At 50.1% G+C, this 16,798-nt stretch overlaps 1 protein-coding gene across 3 annotated transcripts in view; it reads left to right on the top strand.

Annotated features, from left to right (window-relative positions):
- Positions 1-16,798, top strand: part of svep1 (sushi, von Willebrand factor type A, EGF and pentraxin domain containing 1) — a 78,540-nt gene that overhangs the window by 53,379 nt on the left and 8,363 nt on the right. For all 3 annotated transcript variants that reach the window (XM_056442201.1, XM_056442200.1, XM_056442202.1), the window contains exons 11-38: positions 1,473-1,604; positions 1,756-1,947; positions 2,155-2,276; positions 2,364-2,469; positions 2,581-2,781; positions 2,913-3,146; positions 3,258-3,419; positions 3,700-3,861; positions 4,040-4,201; positions 5,175-5,257; positions 5,462-5,558; positions 5,781-5,894; positions 6,093-6,206; positions 6,315-6,516; positions 7,021-7,178; positions 7,307-7,505; positions 7,698-7,873; positions 7,984-8,108; positions 8,190-8,319; positions 8,454-8,624; positions 8,827-9,000; positions 9,118-9,237; positions 9,333-9,509; positions 11,597-11,681; positions 11,801-11,992; positions 12,479-12,646; positions 12,728-13,400; positions 13,921-16,649. In XM_056442201.1, coding sequence (XP_056298176.1) covers positions 1,473-1,604; positions 1,756-1,947; positions 2,155-2,276; positions 2,364-2,469; positions 2,581-2,781; positions 2,913-3,146; positions 3,258-3,419; positions 3,700-3,861; positions 4,040-4,201; positions 5,175-5,257; positions 5,462-5,558; positions 5,781-5,894; positions 6,093-6,206; positions 6,315-6,516; positions 7,021-7,178; positions 7,307-7,505; positions 7,698-7,873; positions 7,984-8,108; positions 8,190-8,319; positions 8,454-8,624; positions 8,827-9,000; positions 9,118-9,237; positions 9,333-9,509; positions 11,597-11,681; positions 11,801-11,992; positions 12,479-12,646; positions 12,728-13,400; positions 13,921-16,649 — 7,360 coding nt within the window. The remainder of the gene's footprint in view (positions 1-1,472; positions 1,605-1,755; positions 1,948-2,154; positions 2,277-2,363; positions 2,470-2,580; positions 2,782-2,912; positions 3,147-3,257; positions 3,420-3,699; positions 3,862-4,039; positions 4,202-5,174; positions 5,258-5,461; positions 5,559-5,780; positions 5,895-6,092; positions 6,207-6,314; positions 6,517-7,020; positions 7,179-7,306; positions 7,506-7,697; positions 7,874-7,983; positions 8,109-8,189; positions 8,320-8,453; positions 8,625-8,826; positions 9,001-9,117; positions 9,238-9,332; positions 9,510-11,596; positions 11,682-11,800; positions 11,993-12,478; positions 12,647-12,727; positions 13,401-13,920; positions 16,650-16,798) is intronic.

The raw sequence follows: 16,798 nt of genomic DNA, 5'->3' as shown, positions 1-16,798 counted from the left end.
CGGCCCCGGGTCCCCTGACCGGCTCGCGGCGTCGGTGCTCGGCAGCTCAGAGCGAGCGGCTGCGATGAAGTGCATCGATGCCGCTCCGCCAAATAGACTAAATAATGCAGAGCAGGCCGACTTTCTCCTGGCGGGCTCGCTGAACCCAAACAGCTGCGGTGGTGACAGACAGCAAACCAGACTAGCAGGGCAGCAGCCCACAGCCAGACCCATGTAATTCACTGGCTCTGTCTCTCCACACACACACACACACACACACACACACACACACACACACAGCTCAGATATGTGGCAGGCGTGAGCGCGTACGCAATCCTCAATCTTCGCTCATTGCCTACCTGTCTGCAGAGGTCCCCCAAACCCACCTCTCCCATCACACACACACACTTGTCTTACACACACACACACACACACACACACTGTAATAACAGGCTGTCGCTGCTGCTACTGCGGCCGCGTCGAGCCGCACGACGTCAGCCGAGCGCTGCTTCGACGTCAGTGTGTTGTTTTTCCAGGCCCACACCCTGATGCCAGCGCTATATATAGTTGTGACACCGTAGACACACACACACACAGGCTATTTATAAGGGGAGACACCAGACTCCAGCAGGCCAGACGTGTGTCAGCCCTTAATGGAGTTGGAGTGAAGCAAAAGGTCAATCAGTCATTTTTCCCACTATTCTCGCCCGTGTCGCTCACACTTGCAGTCCAGATGTTTTCCCTGTTTTCCCTTTTTGTTTTCAGCCTTAGCGCCGACCTTTGGCATTTTCACACACACTCTCACACACACTCCTCTCATCACCGCTGCCTCTCCTCCGGCTCTGTGAATCACTCTCTACAGTCCGTTTTCTTTTCAAGCCAACCAGACTGGAGCGGTTTTTCCGTCAGCAATCCCAAAAGATGGATTTTCTTTGCTGCCGTGTGACGGCCAGACGTATCATTCCCATGTCAACATATCGTTTAACGTAACCTTCTTTTACCAAGAGTGACTCATTTAGTCCTGGACGAGGGGGGGGGAGGTCAAGACTGCCCTCTACAGGATGACGAGAGGAACACAAAAGATTCTGAACTTGGAAAATGATGTTTTAATAAAAGCAATAAAGATGTGCCGATCTTCTAGATTGTTCTTATTTCACCGAGGGATTGATTTAAGTACTCCTGATTATTTCAGGGCTATCTTTCAACTTTTTTTCTTTGAATAATCCGCCTATAATTTAGTTTGACGTCCATATAATTGAACATGGATGTCTAGTGTCATAATATATGATCTGCACATGTTTACTGATATTAGATGAGCTAGTTTTTATCAATTACCAGAAAGCTGAATTTGACAATTGGTTCTACCATTTTCATTTAATTGGCGAGTGATCATTGAGTCACTCGCCAATAAGAAATACAGTTTAAGTCTAAATTATGATGATGTTGTTTTACAGTCTGTACGTCTTTAACCAACACGTGTGTGTCTCGGTCAGGTGGACGCCTCACTGTGACCAGTAGCCATACTCCTGGCTCTGTGTTCCCAGTAGGAGAGACGCTGGTCCAGTACACAGCGACCGATGCTGCAGGAAACAGCCGCATCTGCAACTTCACCGTCACTGTGCAAGGTACAGAACTCACGCCGTGGCTTTTTAAAATTACTTTGATTGTTGTATAAATGTACAATTTTTTGTGTAATTTGCATGAATATATTTGTGGTGATATTATCTAACACTGTGCTCCAGCGTGAGGTTTTATCCACTGTGTGCGTCTGCCCAGGGACGACCTGCGACCGGCCGTACGTCCCGCTGAACGGGGAGTTCTTCTGCTCTGAGGAAGAGGAGGGCGTCAACTGTACTCTTCATTGTAAAGACGGCTACAGCTTCACTCAGGACGCGGTGCACAGCTACCACTGCGCCTACGACGGCGTGTGGGAGCCGCCCTACTCGCCCAACAGACCCGACTGCTCACGTGAGCGCAGCACGACTCATTTTGTAGTTACTTTGTTCTTTTCTCTCTGCAGCGCTCCATAGGAACGTCTCATTATGTGAATATTAAAAAGCTGTATCTGCACATCAATCTTGGATGCCCGCATCATTTGTAGAACTCTTGTTCTGTTAGTTTTGACGATTTAAACATTAAATTAAATAGTAAAAGCCTTTTTTTTCTCTCTCCCAGTGAACCGTATAGCAAACAACGGGCTGAAGCCGTTCGAGATGCTCTTCAAAGCTTCTCGCTGTGACGATGTGGACCTGGTCAAGTTATTTGCTGGGGAGTTCAACACCAAATTGGGAGTCATGGTGAGGGTGTAGACACACGCGTGGACACGGATCTGCTGTGAATTTAACTTTCCAATACATGATGCTTTCTTTGATTCTTCTCAACAGCTCCCCAACATTTGTAGCGGCGGCGATGTCACCTGCAAGCTGGAGGTGACGTCTCAGGCCCACTGCCTGGAGTACAACTACGACTACGATAACGGATTTTCAATCGGTAGGATTTACACGCGCAAAAATACAGCCTCACTAAAAGTCCCGCCTCTATTTTCATGCACGCATCTCATTCGCTCATTATTTCTCCCTCTCACTGTTTAATATCTATCAGCACCTGGGGGTTGGAGCAACAGCTGGGGGCCTCAGGGTGCCCAGGACTACGCCTACTTTGAGTCAGGCTTTGCTCCGGGCGACCGGCAGCTGGCCCGGCAGAAGCGAGACAGCAGCGTGCGGCCTCAGCGCCCCAAGAGGCACCGGAAAATCACCAGTCCCACCAGAGACCAAAAGATACAGATCTTTTTCAACATCACAGGTATATTTAAACTGATTCCCTGTGCCTATAATATATGTGTATATGTCTGTGTTCTATCATATATGTGTTTTTTTTAAATATTTAATGCAATGACTTGTTATCAGTCCTTTAAACTTTGTCCATTCTCCCAGCAAGCATCCCTCTGCCCCTGTTGCGGAACGACTCGATAGAGGTGGCCAATCAGAAGAGACTCCTGCGCACCCTGGAGCAACTGACCAATCGCCTGAGGCGAATGCTGGCCAGGCAGCCGCTGTCCAGTTTCCACTTGTCCTCGGAGATGATTGTAGCTGATCCCAAGTCCCTGGAGAGCAAAAAGCCCTCATTGTTCTGCAGGCCGGGCTCGGTGCTCAAAGGCCGGATGTGCGGTGAGTGGGAGGAGTCTGAATGGAGGGTACAGCCAATCATCTCAGAGAAAACTCTCATACTGCGTTAAAAGTGCTATATTCATCAGTGAATCACTGATTGTGCCGTTGCAGTCCAATGTCCGGTGGGCACATACTTCTCTCTGGAATACAACGAGTGTGAGAGCTGCTGGCTGGGCTCCTACCAGGACCAGGAGGGTCAGCTGGAGTGCAAGTCCTGCCCTGAGGAAACCTCCACCGCCTACCTGCACTCCCGCAGCGCCGCCGAATGCAAAGGTGAGACGCGCTCACACCGTCGCACCGCACCGCCTTACTTAAGGACAAACGGCACTTGCAAATAACTTTGGTGATATCTGGTGCATCTGGATAATATAAACTGATGGCCATCCTGCTTTTGTGGCTCCACAGCCAGGATAAAATATATACAAATAGCTCACAAATATTGCCTAATTCATATAAATGCACCATTTGTTGATTGCAGAACTGATGTAGCCTGGATGTTCTTTCGAGGTCAGCGTATATCGCTCATGCTGTGGTGATTTGCACGTGTTTGCAGGGCAGTGTAAGCCTGGTAGTAACTCTCTGAATGGGTTGGAAATCTGCGAGTCATGCCCGCTGGGTCACTTCCAGCCCGGTTTTGGCGCCAGGGAGTGTCTCGTCTGTCCCGACGAAACCTCGACTGTCACCAGAGGAGCGGTGGACGAGATGGAGTGCGGAGGTGATACAGTCTGACTGCGCGCCCTTAACGTCTGGAAATGCCTGGAAATTAGTTTCCTTTTAAAATGTCAACCACAATCTAAATGAACCGGCGAAGGGCACTTTTTGTTTTGGGTGTGTGAACATGTGTGGGTGGTTGTGCTCCACTCTGATCTTCTGGGCTCTCTCTCCTCCTGCAGTTCCCTGCTCAGCCGGACATTTCTCCCGCACCGGCCTGGTTCCCTGTTACCCGTGTCCCCGAGATTACTACCAGCCGGAACATGGCCGCTCCTACTGCCTCTCGTGTCCCTTCTATGGAACCACCACCATAACCGGGGCCAACACCATACAGCACTGCTCCAGTGAGTGGCCAGACGAAGCAAAACAGAGTCAGACGCACACATGTACCTCCAATTAAAATGGACAAATATGCGTAAACTACGTATTCTGACTTAAAGGCTTCATTGGAAATGTACGAAAACAATGCCAGCCCCTTTTTCAGAATGATTAATGTGCAGGGTTGTTGGAATATATTCAGAAATATAAAAACAGACATGTAATAACTTTGTGCAATTTGTTCACCAGTTGCACTGGCTCTCATAATAAATAAATACCTGTATAAATTGAACTCACCATGGGAAAATGTCCATTATTTATTGGTTTAGGACATTGAAGCAAAGCAGATTTTATGTGACTTTCATAAATTCTCGATTGCATCAAGATCTGAAACGAGCCAAAGTAAGTTGTGTATTTCCTGGTGTGTTACAGTTGAAGGAAGGACTCTTCCTCCTTAGGTTCCCTCAATTAAAACTACAACATTACGATGGTAGCTCAAGTTTAATTTAAAGACGTATGCAGATTTTTCACACGGCGACTTCTATTTTAACGGCATTGTGCCGAGTGGAGTTGGCATGTAAAATAACTTGTGTTAAATGTCTCCACGACGGGCCAAGTGGAGTCAGAAGAGAGCGAATCGAATGGACCTGCTCAGTGTCGGCCGCATAGCGTGAAAGCCCGTCGGCGGTTTGAAAACACGCCGCCGTCGCGTGGTTTCTGATCGGTGTCGTCACAGCTCGATCCAATTGGAAAATAAATGACTGCACGGGATCGGGAAAATAATCCGAGTTTTTTTTTCTCTGCTGCAGAATGGAAATAAATAACAGTGCATGCCTGAAGTGTGGGAATGAACAGTGGTTAGGACACGCTGCCAGTTTTGTTTAAGAATGCCGGCTTTAGTTCAGATCACGAGCGTCCGCGAGGGGAAAGATCCGCGCCGTTTTTTTCCGACTTGTCGGTGCTCACGTCGTCTGTATTTTCTTTGTGTGTCATCGTCAGGTTTTGGCTCCAGTTTTCTTCCCAAAGAGGAGAGTGTTACCGCGGCTCCAGAGGTCATTGAGGACTACCAAGCAAGCAGTCAGGTTCGTCTTCGTCTCGTCTAAACGAGCCACATGTCTAAAAAGTCTAGATACAGTATAAAATATTAAACTTTAAAATATCCTCGAAGGGGAGAATAAACAAATACGTGGTAAATGAGACTCTATGGTGTATATTTGTACTAAAATGTATGAACATCAACTGAAGAGCACTTTTCATTCAGGGTTTTACTGTCTCTGCTCCTGCAGATTTTCCACGAGTGTTTCCTGAATCCCTGTCAGAATAAGGGCACCTGTGAGGAGGTCGGGGCGGGATACGTCTGCACCTGCATGCCCGGGTTCACAGGTAAGACTCACCAGGTGTGACGTTCATGTATCATCGACTTTAATGAAGAAAGGGGGACTTTTAAACACTCGACAGAAGAAATAAGACGATCGTTGGCGGCTTGTACGTTTGTATTTCCCGTCGTTGCCCCGTGGACAACACCAAGCCGTGCCTCTCGCTCTCGTTGTGTTGTAACTCTGTTACGAACAGTGTTTGACACGGCCTCGGATATTTCTCCCTCAGGTGCCAAGTGTGAGGTTGACATCGATGAGTGTGACTCTGCTCCGTGCCAGAATGGAGGCCTGTGTAAAGACGGCATGGAGGACTTCCAGTGTCAGTGCAGACCTGGCTATTTAGGTAAGGCACAGAAAGAATGCCAAATCCTCTGGATCTCAGCCAACAGGAAACTAAATGGGTTTAAAGGAGGCTATTGTTAAAGGAGTACTTCACCTCAAATATGATAATTATGTTCATGTGAATTATTCCTCTAATCACACACTGCACCGGATCTCACAGTGAGATTTTTTTGATTCCTGACTTGTGTGTGTGTCTCAGGCTCTCTGTGTGAGGCGGAGGTGAACGAGTGCCTCTCCTCTCCCTGTCTGAATGACGGCGTGTGTGTGGACGAGGTCAACAAGTTCATCTGCAGTTGTGCCGGCGGCTTCACAGGTGAGATTTTTAAAAAAGGACCGGGCTTCATCTCATCGCGGGAATCGGTTTTGATATTTGATTGTCTCATCGGACGCTTGAACTTCTTCTCTTTTCACACTTCTGCAGGATCTCGTTGCGAGATGGAAATAAACGAGTGCCTTTCCAACCCCTGTCTGAACAGAGGTGTGTGTGATGACCTGACCGGTGGCTACACTTGCAATTGTGTGGTTGGCTTCTCAGGGGATCGCTGCGAGGTCAACGTTGATGAGTGTTACAGCGCCCCCTGTCTGAACGGAGGCTCGTGCCTGGATGCTGTTAACAATTTCAGGTAATAATGATTCGGATGGGAGGAAGCAGCTCTTTGCATTTCAAACACCCCTTTAGTCCTCTTTAGATGTCCTGTGGTGTAATGGTACACGTAAACAAGGGTGTCAATACACATGGCCTGCAGCTTATAATTCATTATTGAAAGAGAAACACTGATTTCTGATGCACCTATACCCTGATGTATGAGCTTCACGTTCATCATCTTTCTACATCAGACTAAAATATAGGCAATATAGGCAGTTTGTTTACTTTAGCCTCGATAGCTCTGGCAGCTTCTGGCTAGTTAACCGACTTTAAGAGTTTAACCTGTTTATCGCTAGGTTTCTGAAAACATAATAATAATTGAAGTATTCAGGATTATTATAATACTTCATTGTCGAACACTCCTATTCACATCCTAAGATTATAAGTGTAATGAACACCAAGAGAGGATGTTTTTGCTCCCATAGCGATGGTGTTAAAGGTGTGTGTGTGTGTGCGTGTGTGTGTGTGTGTGTCCTCTCAGGTGTCAGTGTGTGGAGGGCTACCGCGGCCGGCTGTGTGAGGTGGACGTGGACGAGTGCGATCCCAACCCCTGTGTGAACGGGGCCAGCTGCATGGACGGTCGGGGGTCCTACACCTGCCGATGCCTCCCTGGGTTCAACGGAACCAGGTGTGAGACAGGTACTATAGGACGGATGGCACATCACCACGGCAACTCCAGTGGAGGGAGAGAGAGATTTTGTGTTTGCACACAGTGAATAAGGACACACACACATATTAAGCGATTCATGCTGGTTCTGTCCCGTCAGAGATGTCCCCGGCCTTCAACCTGGAATTTGAGGTGTCTGGTATCTACGGTTACGTAATGATGGATGGGATGATGCCGGCGCTGACGGAGATCACCTGCACCTTTTGGATGAGGTCATCAGACACCACCAATTATGGCACACCTATCTCCTACGCGGTGGAGGGCAGCGACAACGCTTTCCTTCTCATAGACTACAATGGGTCAGTGATATATTCAGAACTAAGAGAATATAAATGCACATAAACTAACAATAACTCTCTAGTTTGTCTTTTTTTATCAGCAACTTTCCTTTAGAGGAATAAAAAGTACATTTCTGCTTATTTATTCCCCTCCTTATGCTTTGTATGGTTTTTATTGAGTCTTCTTTGCCTGTTTATCCTCCCTCCCTCCAGGTGGGTGCTGTATGTAAATGGTAAGGAGCGGATCACTGACTGCCCGGCAGTCAACACGGGTCAATGGTACCACATCGGGGCGTCCTGGAGGAGCTGGGATGGAGACTGGAGAATCTACATCAATGGGAAGCCCTCGGACGGAGGCAAAGGCCTGTCAGTCGGCACCACTATCCCAGGTGTAGTGCTATCCTCGACCTGCTCACCTGTCTCAGTACCCATGTGCACCAGGAGAATACCTTCTCAGTGAGTTGTGGTTAACCTCTGACCTTTACCTTGTGTCCTGTAGGCGGCGGGGCGCTGGTGTTGGGTCAGGACCAGGATCAGAGGGGCGAGGGCTTCAACCCGGTCGAATCCTTTGTCGGCTCCATGAGCCAACTCAACATCTGGGATCGTGTTCTCACACCTCAACAGGTAAATGCAGCAATTGGTGTTTTGGTTCAAATAGGCTAATTTAAATATATGTAACATAACAGGAATGTTATGTGCCTGTAGATCAGGGTCCTGGCCAGCAGCTGTCCATCCTCCCATGTGACCCACAAAGGGAACGTCCTCGCCTGGCCTGACTTCCTCAGCGGGGTGGTGGGCCGAGTCAAAGTCAATCTCAGCAGCGTATTCTGTGCAGGTAAGAGAGGCTTCACAAAACCATGAATTACCCTTCAAATACATTTATGAAATGGATGTGCGCAATGTTTTGGATGACGATTTCTTTTCCTAATAGTTTACCTCACAGTGAAAAATCATTCCTGGTCTCTCCAGATTGCCCCAAGCTGGAGAACGCCGTGTCCCACCTGCACGCCTCCACCGTGGAGGTGAGCCCCGGGGCCCAGGTCCAGCTGTCCTGTGATCCCGGCTTCTACCTGCTGGGGGAGCCGGTGCTGCAGTGTCAAAACAGAGGGGAGTGGAGCCATCCTCAGCCCAGCTGTGAACGTAAGGCAGAGACACAAACCGCTCTCTGATTCCAATAGTTCATAAGTCATTTTTCACCTGACTGGATGTGTCTGTCTGAGTACATGTATGTGGTGATTCAATATCCTCAGTTTGTAAATCTATACATGTATGGTACAACAACACATTGATAGACACACATACAAAAGAGCTAATATTATATATTATATTACACGTGTTGCAGGAGTGTCCTGTGGGCCTCCTCGTCCTCTGGAGAACGGCTTGTTTCAGGGGACGGACTTCCATGCCAGCAGCTCTGTGGTGTATCAGTGTAACGCTGGCTTTTACCTGCTGGGAGACAACAAGGTGCACTGCACCAACAGTGGCAAGTGGGGAGGAAGTCCACCAGCCTGTCTCGGTACTTCATTAAATCACATTGTTGTTGTTTTTAAACTAGCGATAATTGAGAAACCAAAAAAGAGAACATATAGTCTTTGCTATGTATACATTATCCTGTGTGTGTGTGTGTGTTAAGATGTGGATGAGTGCGCTCTGGGATCCGACTGTGATGAACACGCAAGGTGTCAGAACACAGACGGCTCGTACACCTGCACCTGTATCCACCCGTACAGTGGAGAGGGCAAAAACTGCACAGGTAACAAGACACAAGTCTAAAAGCGTTTGTCTTGGAGGACATCACCTGTCCTAATATACACTAATTTGTCATGTGTGTGTGTGTCTTACCACCAGCGCCAGTGAAGTGTGTGAACCCCGGGTCTCCAGAATTTGGTCACAGAGACGGCAGCAGCTTTCTGATGGACGGTGAGGTTGTTTTCGGCTGCGACAGCGGATACGAGCTGATCGGCTCGTCTCGCCTCAGCTGCCTGGAGACGGGAAGCTGGGACGGCTCCATCCCGTACTGCAGAGGTGAGGGGCTGCGTGGTCACGTCATGACAACACTGTATGGCAGCTCTACTACATATTAATAAGTCCGTCGGGGATTTCAAGTGATTCATAACCCGACATCAGCTAAAAGTAATTTTTTAAAGTTATGATCTCATAAATCTCTCGTTTTTATTTAAGTAAATGTCTGATCATTTACTGTCTATCACGAGTGAGGTATTACAAAGGGGATTAAGCCCTCTGATGAAAGACCCTTTATTTGTAGTTTCTTTTTTAACGAACCAGTCGTCTGACATTCCTGGGAAAAGTCCCAAGCAGCATCCACTGTTTTTGGATCTCTGGGCAGTGGGATCCAAAAACATACCTGCAGTTACAGCTTGTCGCCACATGTGCCGCCACAGAAAACGGGGAGTTATTCTGATATCATGTGTGGTGATTGTAAATATTTCACTGTCGAGTAGGTTTCCATCTTCAGATTTAGATTTACATGCATCGGGTCTCATGATGGCCGATGTAAATAAACCCTTGTGTCTCGGAAGGGGGCTCTGTGTTCTCTGAAGTGACCACAAACACATGACAACACTCACATTTTTGTTTATTTCATGCTTTCCAACACAGGATTTCTCTGAGTGACTGGAGACACAGTTTCATACAGGAACTATATACATAGTTACATTGCAAAACATGAATGTCATAGGTTGATGTAAGGCTTACATGAAACATAAATATACTCAAAGGATAGCCTCAAAAGAAAGGGTTCATTACATGATAAAGGAGTTTCCTATTCAAAGCATCCAGCTATTAGAGCCAATAGGATCTCATACACACATGAACCTGCACAGATGTATTCACAGTGTCTCATTACTATGCAGATAGGAGAACGAGCACTAAGCAAACACACAAAGGCCCACAGCATATTACACACAAAAGCAAATGGTACAAACATTTGCAGACACAAATACACACGCGTGTTCATCACAAACACACATTATGCAATGGGCTGGGATGGGGTGGTGATTATGCGGCAGTGTTTTTGTCCTCCACTGTGCAGCGCGCGGAACGGCCTGACCTCCGTAGCACCTCCATCTTGGCTCTCAGAGAAAGAGCAACTAACTTTCCTTAGAGCCATATTAGCTGTGCGATTACAGTTTAAAGAAAAACACACACATATATATATATATATAAATAATATATATATATATATAAATTATATATATATAAATTATATATATATATAAAATAATATATATAATAATATATATATACATGTATGTATGTATATATATATTATTTCTATATATATATATATATATATATATATATCAAAACAGTCAAATTATTTCCTGGTGCGTTACAGACGGGAATAAGGGAAGTTACATAATTGATGTTGCATTAGAGGACACATTAATGGTTCATAATGTGGCTACAGCTCACACAAATGTAGCTATATCATTGTATGAGGTGGAAAATATCCATCGTCTAGCGTTATTAAAGAGTGCATGTGCCGCAGTGCCATATGAGTATTGAACATAGGAGGTGATGCGTGTGCCTAGAGTAGCTGGTCAGTCACAGCAGCAAACTATCAGTCTGAATTGAATGCAGAGAGAGAAAATACTCTCAATCTTCATAACTCCTGCAAAAAGAAAAGAAAATCGGTTTACTAAACGATGAAAATGACATTTTAGAGTTTCTAAGCAGATATCTGAATACCAAACAAAGACATGGGCATACACCAGGAAGGGAAGGTCTAATTATCGGGGAAGCAGGATCCAGTGTGTCTCCAAACAGCTGGTGGCTCTGTTGCTTTAATGTTCCCCTTACTTTTTAGGAGTCGTCAAACTTTATGGGAGTGCAATATTTAATTACCGCAGTACGTTGTCCCCTTCATTCACTAATGCTCTCCGTCAGGCCTCTTTGGCTTCTCTCCACGGAGACACTTTCCTGTGTTCTCTCTTATGCTATTAGTGTAAAATGTAATCTGGCTTTCATCCTCGAAGAAGATTAACACTGACGGGCATCTCCTCATTACAACGTGCATGGAGAAAGACACATTAGCATTTGGTCATGTTCCTGTCTTCTGGTTGAATCGTCCCTGTGTCGTTGCTCTTCAGCTCTCTCCTGCCCGACGCCATCAGTCCCTGAGAACTCCGTCATGAAGGGAAACAACTTCACCTATGGAAGCAAGGTGACTTTCAGGTATCATTTGCATCCCCATGTTGTAATGACGACAGTAAGGAGGATTACAAAAACTGTAAAAGACGCGTCAACCTTTGTTGAGTGGAGTGTGTGCCTCACTTTGTTGTCCTCCTCCTCAGCTGTACGCAGGGCTTCCTGCCTCAGGTCCCGTATGAGTTCCAGTGTCTCACCAGTCTGAGGTGGAGCGGGACGCCACCCGTCTGTCACCCAGTGACCTGCGGGGGCCCTCCGACTGTCGCCAACGCCAACTACGATCTCAACACGGACACTTACCAGTCCACTGTCACATATACCTGCTCTGAGGGATACAGGTACTGATGCATTACTGTCACCCGCCCTGTTCTCCATGCACTCTCCACTCAGCTGATTTAGTAAATGTTGATTCTATCCATCATTTTAATTTCTTTTATATCATGGCTTCCTGACACAGTTGAATTGGGAAAATAATTGCCTCAATGTGTTGCCATAAAACAAAATACAACTCCCCAAAATACATTAAAATACAGCACTTTGGTGTCTAAAATGCACATGACAGTAACTACACCAAGCCCCTGATGGCTCAAACATCAAACATCAAACACCCCATTTCATCTGAAACGAGATGTATATATGTATATAATTATTTAACTTGCATGTACAGATTCAGTTGTGTCAGCACAATGACGTTGTATATGTATATTTGTATACCGTGTAAACGTGTCACTTGTCAATCCTGTTTTATTTATTTCCCGTGTCAGAGTCTTTAAATCCCCGTGATTCCAGAGCGTGTAAATGAAGTCGTGTGTTGCTGTGTGAAGACCACAGGGCTCCGTGGAGGTGGTCTGTGAAGCCACGGGCGAGTGGAGCCGGCCGGCGCCCCGCTGTGTGAGCGTCCTGTGCAGCGAGCCGCCGGCCCTGAGAGACGCCGTGACCGTGGGAGAGAACTTCCAACTGGGAAACACGGTGCGCTACGTCTGCAAAGAAGGGTAAACGTGGTTCTACTTTGTCAACGGAAGCTAAAACGTTGACGCCCTGTACTGAGCCGCGCCTTCACTTCTCCTCCACAGCTACACTCTAATCAACCCGGAGACCAGAGAATGTCTACCCAGTGGCCAATGGAGCGACAGCGCCGCCCAGTGTGTCCCCCGCTCCTGTGGCCCCCCGCCCGCCATCGACCACGCCGAACCCTACGAGAGCCACCAGCTGTTCGGAGACACCGCAAACTACTACTGCACCGACGGATACACCGCCGGCAACAACTCCAAGATGGTGTGTAGCGCTCGGGGCGCGTGGACGCCGCCCGACGGCGCCGAGCCCCCCCGCTGCATCGCCAACTTCTGCCTGCGTCCGCCTGAACTGCCCCACGCCATTTTGGATTCAGTCAACAAACTTAAATACGCCAGCAACACCGAAGTGAGCTATAAATGTGAGGAGGGCTTCACGCTCAACACCACGGCCACACTGAGGTGTCTGATGGGAGGGGAGTGGGAGCCCTCGCCGTATCACATCGGCTGCGTGCCGGTGAGGTGCTCCAAGCCCGAGAGCATCGACCGGGGGTATGTGAGCGGGACCGACTACAGCTTCGGAGCCGTGGTGGCGTACAGCTGCGATAAAGGCTTCCTGATCCGAGGGGAGAAGAGGAGGACGTGCAAGGCCAATGGAGAGTGGGGAGGAGCTCTGCCGACCTGCGTGCCCGTCTCCTGCTCCCCACCTCCTCCGCTCAGGAACGGATACATCCAGGTTAGACACAGACTGCTTTCACACTCACATTTCTAACTGGGTTTATTTAGTAAGGGACAGTGCACATTGATAACAATATTTCAGTAAATGTGCCAAGAGGCTATTTTTCATCTGTAGTCCCAATGATGCTGATGTTAAGAACAAACCTAAAAACATAAGATTACAAATACAATCTACAGACAAAGCAAATAAAATAAGGGAGAACAATGTTAAAATGGACAGAATAAAAACATCATGTCAGAGACACAACGTAAAAGCATGCAGACTAAATGAAATATATAACCGCAAACAGGTGAACGACAAGAGAAGACACGCAGGGGGAGTAAACGGTCGACCGGCAAAGTCAAGACATACAGAGAGCTGACAACAGACAGACAGTCGTAACTGTCATTAGAACTTTGACTCTTGCAGAAATGTTTCTGACCTAATAAGTCTTACTTTTCTCAATCAGTAAAAAGCAAACCTTTACTTTATGAGTGTAAATATGTTTAATAACGTATTCTTGTTAATTCCCCTGCAGGTCAGAGGTCGATTCACCTTCAACAGCAAGATGACGTACGCCTGTAACGCAGGATACCAACTGGTCGGGCATTCAGACCGAATTTGCCAAGCCAACCGCCTGTGGTCCAACACCAACCCCCCCGCCTGCGTCCTTCTGACCTGTGACCCTCCTCCCAACCTCGTCCACGGACATTACAGGGGGTCCGACTTCCAGGTGGGCCGCAAAGTGCAGTACGTCTGCGACGAGGGGTACGACCTGGCCGGGGACGCCACCTGGACCTGCCTGAAGTACGGGAGGTGGGACAAGTCGCGGCGTCCCCGCTGCTCCCCGGTGCAGTGTCCAGAGCCGCCGCTGGAGGAGAACCACCTGGTCCTGAAGGGCCTGGACTACGAATCCGGGACGGTGGAATTGTCCTGCGAGGACGGCTACGTCCTGGAGGGGGCCCGGATCCTCCGCTGCACCCCGTCCCAGGAGTGGAGCGACACCTTTCCGGTGTGCAGGCAGGTGTTTTGCGGCCCGCCGCCCGAAGTGTCGTTCGGCGGGCCTTCCTCGTCCTCGCCCCCGTTCCCCTTCGGCGCCGCGGCGAGCTACTCGTGCATGGACGGCTTCACTTTAAGGAAAGAAGGCGCCGTATCGTGTCTGGCTAGCGGCCAGTGGAGCGGTCCTTACCCAGAGTGCATCCCTGTCGAGTGCCCTCAGCCGGTGGAGATTTCGAACGGCATCATGGACGTCCAAGGCCTGATGTACACCAGCAAGGCTCTGTACAGCTGCAGGACCGGGTATCACCTCGTGGGCAACGCCACCGTCCTCTGTGGAGAGGCGGGCCTCTGGATCGGAGGGGTGCCCTCCTGCCGCCCCATCGAATGCTCCATCCCCAAACAGACAGCCAATGGAAAAGTCGTTTATACAAAACTCCAATTCGGGCACAGTGCCGCCTACTCCTGCCGTCGTGGTTACCGTCTCCAAGGCCCAGAGACTCTGAAGTGCCTGGCCAGTGCCGAGTGGGACGTGAAGCCCCCCGCTTGCGTGCAGATTTCCTGCACCCAGCCCCAACCCATCGAACACGGCTTCGTCGAGGGCCAGGATCACAGCTTCGGCGTCACCATCTTCTACAGCTGCTTCCCGGGCTTCCAGCTCGTCGGCCAGGACCATCTGACCTGCGAGGAGTTCGACTGGTCCGGCGGCGTGCCCGTCTGCGTGCCCTCGGACTGCGGCTTGCCGCCTCACATCGACTTTGGGGACTACGTGAGGGCGACGCCGCCGCCGGGGAGCTCCGACGCCACCGCTCAGGACGCCGGGACGTCGGCCTCGCCGACGGACTTGAGCTTCCTCCACGGCACGTTCATCGAGTACCGTTGCCGCAAAGGCTACGACATCACGAGCCCCACCAGGCTGGCGTGTCGGGAGGACGGAGGCTGGAACGGCACGGCCCCGTCCTGCGTCCCCGCCGAGTGTGAAACGCCGCCCGGCCCGGAGCACGGCTGGGCGAACGTGACCGACGCCTCCCTCGGCAGCACCGTCACGTACGCTTGCGAGGACGGATACGAGCTGGAGGGGGAGGCGGCGAGGCGGTGTGTGTCGGGACGACTGTGGACGGACGGCGCCCCGGTTTGTCGGCCCGTCTCCTGCGGCGACCCGGGCGCCGTCGCCAACGGCACGGCTCGCGGCGGTGCTTTCGTGTACCCCGAGGTCCTGCACTACGAGTGCGATCCTGGATTCGTCCTGAAGGGTCGTGACGCCATCGCCTGCCGGGAGGATAAGAAGTGGAGTGGACAGAAGCCGTGGTGTGAGCCGGTATCTTGCGGTCCCCCTAAAGTCCCCGGTGACATCACCGTTCAAGGAGAGAAGTACAGCTACAACCATGAGATAGAACTGAGCTGTCGGCCCGGTTTCCTCTTACAGGGGAAATCTCTCAGCGTTTGTCAGGCTGACGGCACCTGGAGCCACGGGCCTCCCACCTGTGTACCGGCCCACTGCGGCAAACCCTCGCCAATACCCAACGGTCGTGTTTTGGGGTCCGAGTTCGGCGTCGACAGCAAGGTGAGCTACGAATGCGACGAGGGCTACGCGCTCAGCGGAGACCCCACGCACACGTGTCGGTTGGACGGACTGTGGGACCGAGCGGCTCCTCGCTGCGACGTCACGAGCTGCGACCCGCCCGAGGACATCAGCCACGGCTTCCTGAACGGCTCCAGCTTCGACTACGACGACGTGGTGGAGTACGTGTGCTTCGACGGCTACGAGGTGGTCGGCGACGCCGTCCTGCGCTGCGACGCCGGAGGCTCCTGGGAGGGCGCGGTGCCCCGGTGCCGGCCCTGCGTCTGCGCGCCGCCGGCGCTGAAGTTCGGTTCGGTTCTGGGCCGCGGCCGCGCCTGCGGCGACCGCGTTCGCTTCCAGTGCGGCGACGGCTTCCGGCTGCTGGGGCCCTCTCAGGCGGTGTGCGAGAAGGGAGGCGTGTGGAGCCCCGGCGTGCCGGTGTGCGGCCAAGGGAGGTGCGGCGCCGCCCCGCCCGCGGTCCCTCACGCCGTCCTGCAGGGCGGCAGCGCCACCTTCTCGGACACGGTTGTGTACAGGTGTCGGCCCGGCTACCAGACAAAGGGGTATCCAAACCTCTCCTGCAGAAGAGACGGCAGGTGGGGGGAACCCCGAATCCGATGTGAGCCGATAAACTGCGGGAGACCTCCGACTGTCGCCCACGCTCAGGTGATGGGAGACAGCTTCACCTTCCCAAACCAGATCAAATACAGGTAACTCTTTACATTCTTTGTGTGAAAACCTTATTTTTCTGCCATGTCTGAAGTCCAGTAGCACCAGTAGGTTCATGGTAACAGATGAAGCTTTAGTCCATCTACACCCCTGCGTAATCCCTCTTCTCACTTTCTCTCTCTCGCTCCCC

The sequence above is a fragment of the Pseudoliparis swirei genome, chromosome 21 (assembly GCF_029220125.1).
Source record: "Pseudoliparis swirei isolate HS2019 ecotype Mariana Trench chromosome 21, NWPU_hadal_v1, whole genome shotgun sequence".
In the NCBI taxonomy this organism is placed as follows: Eukaryota; Metazoa; Chordata; class Actinopteri; order Perciformes; family Liparidae; genus Pseudoliparis; species Pseudoliparis swirei.
This window is presented reverse-complemented; position numbering and strand designations above follow the sequence as displayed.